At 39.9% G+C, this 11970-nt stretch overlaps 2 protein-coding genes across 2 annotated transcripts; both read right to left on the bottom strand.

The window, feature by feature from the left end:
* Positions 1–3903: 3903 nt before the first annotated feature.
* On the bottom strand, positions 3904–7790 carry tmed8 (transmembrane p24 trafficking protein 8). Its single transcript, XM_064928239.1, has 6 exons — positions 7670–7790; positions 6556–6667; positions 6229–6328; positions 6028–6124; positions 5489–5782; positions 3904–5335 (listed from the first exon to the last, which is right to left on the bottom strand). The coding sequence occupies exons 2-6, from the start codon at positions 6663–6665 to the stop codon at positions 5118–5120; spliced, it is 819 nt and encodes a 272-aa protein (XP_064784311.1). The 5' UTR covers positions 6666–6667; positions 7670–7790; the 3' UTR covers positions 3904–5117.
* Positions 7791–7881: 91 nt separating this feature from the next.
* Positions 7882–9686, bottom strand: noxred1 (NADP-dependent oxidoreductase domain containing 1). Its single transcript, XM_064928238.1, has 5 exons — positions 9380–9686; positions 9106–9286; positions 8713–8867; positions 8402–8600; positions 7882–8206 (listed from the first exon to the last, which is right to left on the bottom strand). The coding sequence occupies exons 1-5, from the start codon at positions 9540–9542 to the stop codon at positions 7990–7992; spliced, it is 915 nt and encodes a 304-aa protein (XP_064784310.1). The 5' UTR covers positions 9543–9686; the 3' UTR covers positions 7882–7989.
* Positions 9687–11970: the final 2284 nt, after the last annotated feature.

Here is an 11970-nt window from a genome sequence, read left to right on the forward strand (position 1 = left end):
TATTTATGCTGCAATAGTTTATGTGTCGGGGGACTAGGGTCTATGTTTATGTGTTGGGGGGCTAGGGTCAATCTGTTATTTCTGTATTTCTCCTGTGTCCTGTGGGAATTTAAGTATGCTCCCTCAATCTCTCTCTCGCTCTCTTTCTCTCTTCTCTAGTGGGAGCTCAGCCCTAGGACCATGCCTCAGGACTACCTGACCTGATGACTCCTTGCTGTCCCCAGTCCACCTGGCCGTGCTGCTGCTCCAGTTTCAACTGTTCTGCCTGCAGCTATGGAACTTTGACCTGTTCACCAGATGTGCTACCTTGCTACCCGGACCTGTTGTTTTCGACTCTCTCTCTCTACCGCACCTGCTGTCTCTAACTCTGAATGATCGGCAATGAAAAGCCAATTGACATTTACTCCTGTGGTGCTGACCTGTTGCACCCTCTACAACCACTGTGATTAAATTATTATTATTTGACCCTGCTGGTCATCTATAAATGTTTGAACATCTTGGCCATGTTCTGTTATAATCTCCACCCGGAGAAACCTCTCTAGGTTTCTTCCTAGTTTTCTGCCTTTCTAGGGAGTTTTTCCTAGCCACCATGCTTCTACATCTGCATTGCTTGCTGTTTGAGGTTTTAGGCTGGGTTTCTGTATAGCACTTTGTGACATCGGTTGATGTAAAAAGGGCTTTATAATTACATTTGATTGATTGATTGATTGATTGATTGATTGATTGATTGACAATGTAGACCACTATATGGATAAATGCCTCAGAAAATCAAAAGTAGTGAGAGATCTAGATAAATCCATAGCAAATTAGTAGAAACCCCTGCCTTTGGAACCCCTGTAACTCACCCTCTGACTCCCAGAGGTGTTGAGAGGAGTTTGGGAAAGAGCTGTTGTGCTCAACTGGGCTGGAGTGTTTTCTTGGTACAAGCTGAGTATTGCTGATGAAACTGGCTTCATTCTTTTTGAGGAAAGAGGTGAATAACAGTTGAAGATACTGGTACATTATGTAGGTACTGTTTTCATCATTCCACATACCTGCCAAGAGGAAAGGAGTATCTGGTCAGTGTTTAATTCATAATGTGACAGGTGTCACAATAACAACACTGAACAAAAATAGAAATGCAACATGTTTTATGAGCGGAAATAAAAGATCCCAGAAATGTTCCATATGCACAAAAAGCACTCCAAACAGGTCAGGGACAAAGTTGTGGAGATATACAGATCAGGGTTGGGTTATAAAAAAAATATCCGAAACTTTGAACATCCCACAGAGCACCATTAATTCCATTATTAAAAAATGTAAAGAATATGGCACCACAACAAACGTGCCAAGGCGGGGCCGCCCACCAAAACTCATGGACCAGGCAAGGAAGGCATTAATCAGAGAGGAAACAAAGAGATCGAAAATAACCCTGAAGGAGCTGCAAAGCTCCCATGCGGAGATTGGAGTATCTGTCAATCGGACCACTTTAAGCCGTACACTCCAAAGAGCCGTGCTTACGGAAGAGTGGCCAGAAAAAAATCATTAATTATAAAAAACAATAAGCAAGCAGGTTTGGTATTCGCCAAAAGGCAGAGACCCCCCAAACATATGGAAGAGGGTACTCTGGTCATATGAGAGTAAAATGTAGCTATTTGATCATCACGGAAAATGCTATGTCTGGTACAAACCCAACACCTCTCATCAGCCCAGGAAAATCATCCCCACAGTGAAGCATGGTGGTGGCAACATCATGCTGTGGCAATGTCTTCCATTGTCAGGGACTGGGAAATTGGTCAGAATTGAAGGAGTGATGGATGGCGCTAAATACAGGGGAATTCTTGAGGGAAACCTGTTTCAGTCTTCCAGAGATTTGAGATTGGGATGGAGGTTCACCTTCCAACAAGACAATGACCCAATGCATACTGCTAAAGCAACACTCGAGTGGTTTAAGGGGAAACATTTAAATGTCTTGGAATGGCCTAGTCAAAGTCCAGACCTCAATTCAATTGAGAATCTGCGGTATGACTTAAAGATTGTTGTACACCAGCGGAACACATCCAACTTGAAGGAGCTGGAGCAGTTTTTCCTTGAAGAATGGGTAAAAATCCCAGTGGCTAGATGTGCCAAGCTTATAGAGACATACCCCAAGAGACTTGCAGCTGTAATTGTTGCAAAAGGTGGGTCTACAAAAATGAAGAGTTATGCACGCTCAAGTTTTCTGTTTTTTTTGTTTTATTCCTTGTTTGTTTCACAATAAAAAATATTTTGCATCTTCTAAGTGGTAGGCATGTTGTGTAAATCAAATGATACAACCCCGCAAAAAATATATTTTAATTCCAGGTTGTAAGGCAACAAAATAGGAAAAATTCCAAGAGGGGTGAATACTTTTGCAAGCCACTGAATATAATAAGGTCTATATTGCCTGTTTTGAAGGTGCATTACTTGAGAGGGAGATTGGAATGCTGACCTTGTCCAAGAGGCAACAGAGAAATGGAGAAGAGGAGTGTATGGGAAGATTTTGCTGTTTGTGAGGTATGGTCTCCAGCTTGTCATTCCGTACATGTTCAATATATACTGAACAAAATAAAAGTAACATGCAACAATTTCAAAGATTTTACTGAGTCACAGTTCCTATGAGGAAATCAGACCATTTAACTAAATTCATTAGGCCCTAATCTATGGATTTTGCATGACTGGGAATACAGATATGCATCCGTTGGTCACAGATACCTTTAAAAAAAATGGGCCTCACGATCTCATCATGGTAATCCTGTATATTCAAATGCAATTGTGTTTGTCTGTAGCTTATGCCTGCATGCTGACCACACCGCTCGCGTCGCAAAATAAATGTACACATAAATCATTGCACCCACACTGCTTGCGTGTTTCAACGAGGGTCTGGGTAGCCAGGCGCTAAAATAGGACTTGGGTCTATTTGTGACACATGATGCGCTGCAAGTCCTGCCTCTCCCATCTCCTCATTGGTTTTGAAGAGCATATATTCTTTTGGGTGATTGAAAGATGAACTGAGGTCCACACTCCATTCCAGTTGGCAGTGGTAATGCACCTCAAAGTTAGTTGCCAACCGCCATATAAAGTCCAAAGAGGAAGCCTGAAGGTGAGATTACTAGAAACAAACTTTACCCATTTATCTGTGGATTCATTATTGGAGTAGATGATGCATTTCAGGTAAAATAACAACCCAATGTTTTTATCCTAGGACAAATTAGCTAGCAGCAAAATTGCCATAAATGTTTAATGCTTTTAAACCTGTCCCCAAATTAATATAGTTGGTTTAGAGTTCGTTTTGATATTTCAACCTGCGTGTCCTGATTGTGTCTGGTGTGGGTGGACAAAATCAACATGCGCACAAGTCCCACCTCTCCTATCTCCTCATTGGTTTTTAGGAGCGAGGTCCATACAGAAAAGGTTTGTTGACATTGGTATGGAAGAACTTGACTGGCCTGCACAGAGCTATGACCTCAACCCAATCGAACACCTTTGGGATGAATTGGAACGCCAACTGCGAGCAGGCCTAATCACCGAAAATCAGTGCCCAACCTCACTAATGCTCTTGTGGCTGAATGGAAGCAAGTCCCCGCAGCAATGTTCCAACAACTAGTGGAAAGCCTTCACAGAAGAGTGGAGGCTGTTATAGCAGCTCATGCCGATAATTTTGGAATGAGATGTTCGAAGTGTCCACATACTTTTGGTCATGTATATGCTTTCAGTTCAGAGGGTTATGTTGCACTTAGGTTAACACCAATGCTTTCACATAAAGCCAGCCATTACTGTAACAAACACATGCACCCCAAAAGCTTTGATCAGGATATTAATTGGCTGAGACCAAGCTCTCTATACGTGGCTACTTCATAGTACCATGACATAAATGTGGCAGAGCTGTAGAAATGTAACATACCGTAATGCAAATGAGACTCTTTATTGTGAAAACTTTTCAGGAAAGCTTATAACAAACAGAAACACATACTGTATAGTACAAAACTGAAACTTATTTTCAGTTGCCTTATATTTTAGCAGCACAAGTCATGATCTTTGGAAACATGCACAATACAGACATTTGAGGTACAAACATTTTTGGAAATTACGTGTGGGCGGCTATAATCAAATTTAGAACATGATTAGGTGCATACAGCGCTACACAACACAGAAACGACACACACTCAAAATGATCTTACTTTACAGAGATTGGTACATAACATTTTACTTTAAAAAGGGACCATCCAAGTCACACATACTAACAGATTCAAAATATTTCTGTATCTACAATAGTCTCATGTGATTGTCCACCAAGATCAACCCATCACCTGACAACCTGCTAACTATATAGGGATTTGGCAATGTAAATGTTGATCCAATTTTACATAAGAGCTTTTTGTGCCAGGGATGGCTTTTATTTGTCAATAAGACAGGCGGTAACCATTTGCTTTAGGAATGGACTCAGAGAAGCATCTAATACACTTTCATCGACATAATTACTCATTCCATCAACATAATTGCTCATTCCAATCACAATATGCAGAAAAATAATGGAATTGTTGTACAGGAATATTGTTTAAGATACTGCATTTGGATCATCATACAATTGAAGTTGACATTTAAAAAAAATGTTTGGCAAGAAATTGAAATACATGAAGTACACACCAACATTATATGACATCAAACAATGTGTGGACACAAAAAGAAAACCTCCCAGTTCTATGGAGCACCTCTCCTGCTTAAGCTTTGACCGAGCAAATCATCTTTCTATCAGTGTTCCCTGATTGCTGCCACCACTGAAATTGTGTCTGAATAAAAATCTATACTATATATAGAATATATATCTTGAAAATATGGGCAATTTGCCTGAACTCACTGCACAAAACTTTTAAACACACCAGAACATAGCACAAACATAAAGCTTCATAAAATCTTGCTCACAGTAAAACAAAAAAAAGTGCTCCATAATTCTCTAGTCCTCTCACATTAAATGTAGCCTTAGAGCGAGCAACACCAGCTGATTGTGATAAAAAATATATGCACCTATAATTAACCCTAAATTATTCTATGGAATCAAAAATAGATATCAATTATTTGAAGCGAAGTCATACATTCATATGCAATAGTGGACTGTTTCCTCAGGCACTGTAATACACCCTGTAGTACAGAGTCTTATTTCGCCATAATGAGTAGGAGTTATCAAACTTCAGAAGGTAAGTGCCTTCGCCTGGATACTCATGACTACCACCTTGCACTGCCATGTGACTGTCCTGACGATACACAGGTAAGATTTCCCCTAGGTTGGAGTTGGCCAATGATTTGGACCCCTTCTCAACATCCCCTGTGTTGACAGGTCCTGCAGGAGACAACAAATAGTCTTCAGGACAACAACCTCAAATTACAGATCTGAGATCAGTTATCAAACACATTCCAAAATTTTCAGATTATGAAACATAACAAAATGTGTTGTAACTAAACAAATTTCAAACCAAAAGAGATGCTTACTGACCTTCTAGTTCATCTTCTTCATCTTCATCATCACTGGATTCGCTGATGTGGACCGTGATGGCCCGGCTGGTAACAGGGGTCCAGTCAAAGTAGATTCCAAAGCCTATGTCATAGCCATCTGTGGCAAACTCCCAGCACACCCGCTTTCCCTCAGGGACAGTTGGCACATGTACTGTCATAATGTCTCCTCTGTACACTGCCACCACACTGTCCTTCTCCAGTCGCAGCTTGGCCTTAAGCTCCTTCATTGCCATGGACGTCCACGTGGAAGGAGGCTTTAGCGGGGGCATTTGGACTAGAGCACAACCATAGATTATATGTGAGGACAACATGGGAACCAAACCTGAGCAGAGTGTTCAAAATGTGTGTGATAGTAGAGTATCACACAATTAGAGATTCTTTGTATATTATATGTAATATGTATATTTTCAGCATGATTATTATTTTATCAGTAAGTTGCGATACAAACAGACTCCAAAACATGGATGAAAGATACGAGTTATCTTAAGTGTCAGGAATTGTGAAACATTAGTGCGTCACCTTTTCTCTCTCCAGGGTTTTGACTATTCCCACTTCGGCTGTTCTCCTCAACATCTCCCCCCATGGCCTGCTGCCCACCAGGAGCCTCCTGATTAACCTGAAAACACACACATGCAACAAGTCTATAGGTGCTTGCAGTATAATCATTATTGCCAATTAATTTAATTGCCATGTCATTTTTTAGGCAGACATGATGTTTACCTCAGCTGGCTGGTTGGACCCCTCTGTGTCATTCCTTACATCCATATCAGGGTTGCTTATTGGGTGGTTGGAGTTATTTGAGAGATCTGTGCTCTGGAGCCTATACACAGACAGATGACAATGCGAATAAAACTTTTAATCACAATTCAACATAAAATGTATGCCTCACAAAGCATTGTAAAAACTTAACTGGCAAAGCATTACAAATGTTAAACATTTTTGTAATGTATTTCAATTGCATTTAGTTATATCACATGTTTCAGGAATGAAGTACAGTAGCTAAAAAGCTAAATATCAGAGCAGGTATATCAGCAACAGGTGAGTTACCTGTCTAGAGGATTGGTCTCCCAGTTTTTCGACGTTATCCCGGGGAAAGAGGAAACCGATAACGCTGTCAATCTGGATTGAAGCTCCGATGTAGCCTCTAATTTCTCCATCGCTAAAATGAATGCATAAACACGTTTCAGTCTCGCTCTAGGGGTGCGTTCGTAAATGCACTCTGGCTATCTTCACTTTTCAGAGCACTCGTCTGTGTGCCAGAGCTCAGAATAACTGACGAATTTACGAACGCTCAACATCCGTTGACTATGTCCGGTGTCAGTAAACATCAGCAAAAAAAATGCGTCATAAAAATGTTTCTAGCAGCAGTTAGTCACCAACGCTCTGAATAACCAGCTCATCTAGGGCGAGTAAAATGGTCAGAGTGATGTGTTCTCTCATCTGTGTCTGGAAGTAGTTAGCAAGCTAGCCAGTTAATTTGCGAACGCGGAGGGCACATTGAACCCACCCTGGCACTCCACATAGAATTTAGGAACGCACCCTAAATCGCTTACTGTATTCCCTCCTCCCTATTGTCTTCAGCACTAAAATGCAGGTTACCATCATATTAGAGGAGAATGTCAGGAAGGCATTCAGATCATGCATCAAAGAAAAACAAATACAGAATGAAACATACAAAAAAATGCTTTATAGCATTGGAAACCAAGACTGTTCTCTGGGCGTCTGCCGGTTTTGACCAGCAGAAGTGACTTTTCGTAACAGGATAGGATAACATACACAGCAGGTTATGATAATTAGGTTAAGGTTAGGAAAAGCGTTAGCTAAAATTGTCCCCGACGCGACTCAGCTACAACCAGGTCTGCCCTGAGAACGGTTTCCACTAATACGATGCTGCCTTGCTAACGTCAAAATCCGACTAATGCGCGCGCGGTTACAAAGTTACATTGCTAGCTATCTTTTTTGGTCACATAATTTCAACATTTGAAACCAATTTGGTTGCTAGTAGCAAGCTGCGGAGCAATGACTGCGCCCTGCTGAGCTGGACGTATGCTACCTAGCTAGTATCGCGTTCGTGAAAATTGCTAGCTAGCTTGTCGGATGATCTTCTGACATTCTTTGACACATTGTCACTTGTCAACAAGTTGTAAATAAAAAAACCTACCTCAGATAATCATGTGATAATGAGTTTTTGGATTCCTGCTTGGCTAGTTTCAAGGTTTTCTCCGGAAATGTAGCTAACGTTATCTGTCAACTCAGTTCAGACTGCGCAGAAACATCCCCGTAGGGAAAATAACAGATTTTTGGTACTTCCGTAATTTAACGAGTATTAGCGGATGTGGATGGTCCCCATCCTTATTCCTATGCCCTGATGATAACCTGAGATTGTTATACATTTTGAAGGGTACATTAATTGATCTGATAAAAAAAATATACTCAATCCCTTTATTTTATTCTGTTAACAGTTAACAGAGTAAATCAACATCACACAAAATCAGATTTTTTACAATGACTTGGTGTTATGACAGACAGAGTTCCATCTTTGGGTTTTCCAGGCTCTTTCTTTCCCTTCAGTGGATCCACCATTACTGAATTGTATAGAGCAGAGAGACAACCCTGCATACTGTTATTTCTTGATATGAAGCATGATAATGGTGTCTCCTTAGACTGAACATCAACTAAATTAATCCAGGGGAAAGACCTTGACAACATGGGAGACAAATTAAAAAGTATGGTTAGTTAGCCTAATCATTAATTTGTGTTAAAAAAATATATATATGTTTGTATTTCTATTCCTGTGTGTTTGAGTTTCAACACAGGTTACATTAAATATGTAAGTTAACTTTTCTCATAAGAAAAACCCTTTGTACAAAATGTGTGCTAAATGAAAACTCACTCATCTGGTGTCAGGGAAGATGCATAGGAGGAATGGATAAAATTGTTCAGGATGAATGCCACAGTGCCTGGACCTTTTAACTGGAACAGCTCATTGATCAGGCCAAGAGCTTCAGTGGATCCCACATTTGCAGCGGTGCACATGTTCAAGAGACTGTACAACAACCCAAACAGCCACTTTGGATCCAGACAGAGCCCACCTCAATATGAAAATGTATCAGATATCTTATCTTGCATGTCTCAATACACCATCAGACATTTACATCTCGTACAGTAAATATGCAGTAAGTGTTCACAACAAGAATTACCTACCTCTCATGGCAAGAGGACAGGATGCATCTATTACTTCTGGGTCTTTCAAAGCCGCGGTCACATGACCTCGGGAATGCCACATGTTGACAGAGTCACAAGCCACAAACTCATACTGTGGTTTGAGAATGAAGCTGTGACCAAGAAGCTGTGCCAATCTTTAAAAAAAATGCAACATAATATAAAATCCAGCGGGTGTGGATGGAGTAATACAAAAATATGAGTTTTTGAGGATTTTTTTGGGGGACAATGATTTGAATAGCAGGTAATATTACTTAAAATCAGATCAGATTTGATTTGTCACATACACATAGTTAGCAGATGTTAATGCGAGTGCCAATAACACAAGTGCCAATAACACAAGGGTTTAGGGGATTTTAATACATTTGTTTTTACCTGTTTAAAGGTACGGCAGAGAGGAAGCTGTACACCAGACAGTGCTTTGGTAGGTGGGATTGGAGCTCTGCACACACCTTGGGTAGGTGAGAGGGAAGGCAACAGAGGAACAGCACATCTGCCCAGGCCACCAATCGCTGGTTGTCAAAGTAACACATGATACCCCTCTTCACAAATTCCTCTGTTATTTAAAAGATGAAAATATATTACATTCAATACATTGTTATATTTGTAGTTCATGCCAATTGTTCCTTTCATTTTATTTTTCAATTACCTAGAGTTTCAGGCCTCCTTGTGGAAATGTTGATTTGTGACGGTTTTAGGCCATTCTTTTCAAGAAGCACTTGGACCAGCTGTTTTCCAATGTGTCCCCCTCCAAGCACACCAACAGTCAGACCTTTTCCTTTTTTTGATATATTTGATGGCAGTAAAACCATATCTATGTCTTCAATTTGTCTTGGTAGGCCAATGCTTTCTCAACAAAAAATAAAATGGATTTTACTGTTAGACTATCTCATATATACAGTACCAGACAAAAGTTTGAACACACCTACTCATTCAAAGGTTTTTCTTTATTTTTACTATTTTCTACATTGTAGAATAATAGTGAAGACATAAAAACTATGAAATTAGACGTATGGAATCAAGTAGTAAGTTGATGACAGCTTTACAAACTCTTCGCATTCTCTCAACCAGCTTCATGAGGAATGCTTTTCCAACAGTCTTGAAGGAGTTCCCACATATGCTGAGGACTTCTTGGCTGCTTTTCCTTCACTCTGCGATCCAACTCATCCCAAACCATCTCAATTGGGTTGAGGTCGGGTGATTGTGGATGCCAGGTCATCTGATGCAGCACTTCATCACTCTCCTTCTTGGACAAATAGCCCTTACATAGCCTGGAGGTGTGTTGGGTCATTATCCTGTTGAAAAACTAATGATAGCCCCACTAAATACAAACCAGATGAGATGGCGTATCACTGCAGAATTCTGTGGTAGTCATGCTGGTTAAGTGTACCTTGAATTCTAAATAAATCACAGAAAGTGTCACCAACAAAGCACCCCCACAACATAACACCTCTTCCTCTATGCTGTATGGTGGGAACCACATGTGGAGATCATCCGTTCACATACTCTGTCTCTCACGAAGACACAGTGGTTGGAATCAAAAATCTCCAATTTGGACTCATCAGATCAAAGGACAGATTTCCACTGGTCAAATGTCCATTGCTCGTGTTTCTTGGCCCAAGCAAGTCTCTTCTTATTATTGGTGTCCTTTAGTAGTGGTTTATTTGCAGCATTCGACCATGAAGGCATGATTCACACAGTCTCCTCTGAACAGTTGATGTTGAGATGTGTCTATTACTTGAACTCTATGAACCATTTATTTGGGCAGTAATTTCTGAGGCTGGTAACTCTAATGAACTTATCCTCTGCAGCAGAGGTAACTCTGGGTCTTCCTTTCCTGTGGCGTTCCTCATGAGAACAAGCTTCATCATAGCGCTTGATGGTTTTTGTGACTACACCTGAAGAAACTTTAAAAGTTCTTGAAATTTTCCAGATTAACGGACCTTCATGTCTTAAAGTAATGATGGACTGTAATTTCTCTTTGCTTATTTGAGGTGTTCTTGCAATAATATGGACTTGGTCTTTTACCAAATAGGGCTATCTTCTGTATACCACACTACCTTGTCACAATTCAACTGATTGGCTCAAAACACATTAAGGAAATAAATTCCACAAAATGAACTTTTAACAAGGCACACTTGTTAATTGAATGCATTCCAGGTGACTACCTCATGAAGCTGGTTGAGAACACCAAGAGTGTGCAAACCTGTCATCAAGGCAAAGGCTGGCTATTTGAAGAATCTCATATATAAATATATTTTGATTTATTTAACACTATTTTGGTTACATAGTTTCGTAGTTTGTGTTCACTATTATTCTACAATGTAGAAAAAAAGTTTAAATTTAAAAGTAAAATAAAAAACCTTGAATGAGTAGGTGTCCAAACTTTTGACTGGTACTGTGTATATATATACAGTTGAAGTCGGAAGTTTACATACACCTTAGCCAAATACATTTAAACTCAGTTTGTCACAATTCCTGACATTTAATCCAAGTAAAAATCCCCTGTCATAGGTCAGTTAGTATCACCACTATTTTAAGAATGTGAAATGTCAGAATAATAGTAGAGATAATTATTTATTTCAGTTTTTATTTGTTTCATCACATTCCCAGTGGGTCGTTGAAAAACGAGTTTTAATGACTCCAACCTAAGTGTATGTAAACTTCCAACTTCAACTGTGTATATAATACATATATATATAATTATTTTCTAAATAGGTCTAACAAAATTATTGCCTAGACATAGTGGTCGCCAACTGGTCAATCTTCAAGGCATTCATAGACAATCACCAAATATTTCTGTAGAAAAGCCAAAGAACGATAAAGGCTTGCGCTCCTTTTCAAAAATCATGTCGAGCTGTTATGGTAGATGCACTTGATTCAAAAGTCCTGCGCACCGGGTAGAAAGTGTTCCCATGAAACAAACTCCACCTATCCGACAGACCGGTCGAATCTGTGACTAAATCGAGCGCATCTATGCTCTGCCCAATCAGATAGCTCAAATCACCGTGGCCACATAGGCTACTAGCCTACGTAAGATTTAATAACTTTTATAACCATGAACACAGAGAGACTGTCAACGAATACAGCAAAGAGCTGCTGTTTTTATGAGTGAGTTCATGTTTATATTCAGCACTGTCACTGTTTTTATTCAACACTATTACAAAACGCCCTTCTCCGTACTACTTCCGTACTTCCAGCTGCAATGAATGAGTAGCCAAGTTTCGATAGCCCTGCGTT

The sequence above is a fragment of the Oncorhynchus masou genome, chromosome 21, assembly GCF_036934945.1.
Source record: "Oncorhynchus masou masou isolate Uvic2021 chromosome 21, UVic_Omas_1.1, whole genome shotgun sequence".
NCBI classification, from domain to species: Eukaryota; Metazoa; Chordata; class Actinopteri; order Salmoniformes; family Salmonidae; genus Oncorhynchus; species Oncorhynchus masou.

Bases quoted from the DNA above. Each gene is read 5' to 3' on its own strand.
- noxred1 (XM_064928238.1), bottom strand. From the start codon at position 9,542: ATGGTTTTACTGCCATCAAATATATCAAAAAAAGGAAAAGGTCTGACT. The intron at 9,287-9,379 runs GTAATTGAAAAA...TTTAAATAACAG, and splicing joins AAGGAGGCCTGAAACTCTAG to AGGAATTTGTGAAGAGGGGT. The intron at 8,601-8,712 runs GTAGGTAATTCT...TTTCATATTGAG, and splicing joins CTGTCCTCTTGCCATGAGAG to GTGGGCTCTGTCTGGATCCA.
- tmed8 (XM_064928239.1), bottom strand. From the start codon at position 6,665: ATGGAGAAATTAGAGGCTACATCGGAGCTTCAATCCAGATTGACAGCG. The intron at 5,783-6,027 runs GTGACGCACTAA...GTTGTGCTCTAG, and splicing joins AAACCCTGGAGAGAGAAAAG to TCCAAATGCCCCCGCTAAAG. The intron at 5,336-5,488 runs GTCAGTAAGCAT...TGTCTCCTGCAG, and splicing joins TGAAGAAGATGAACTAGAAG to GACCTGTCAACACAGGGGAT.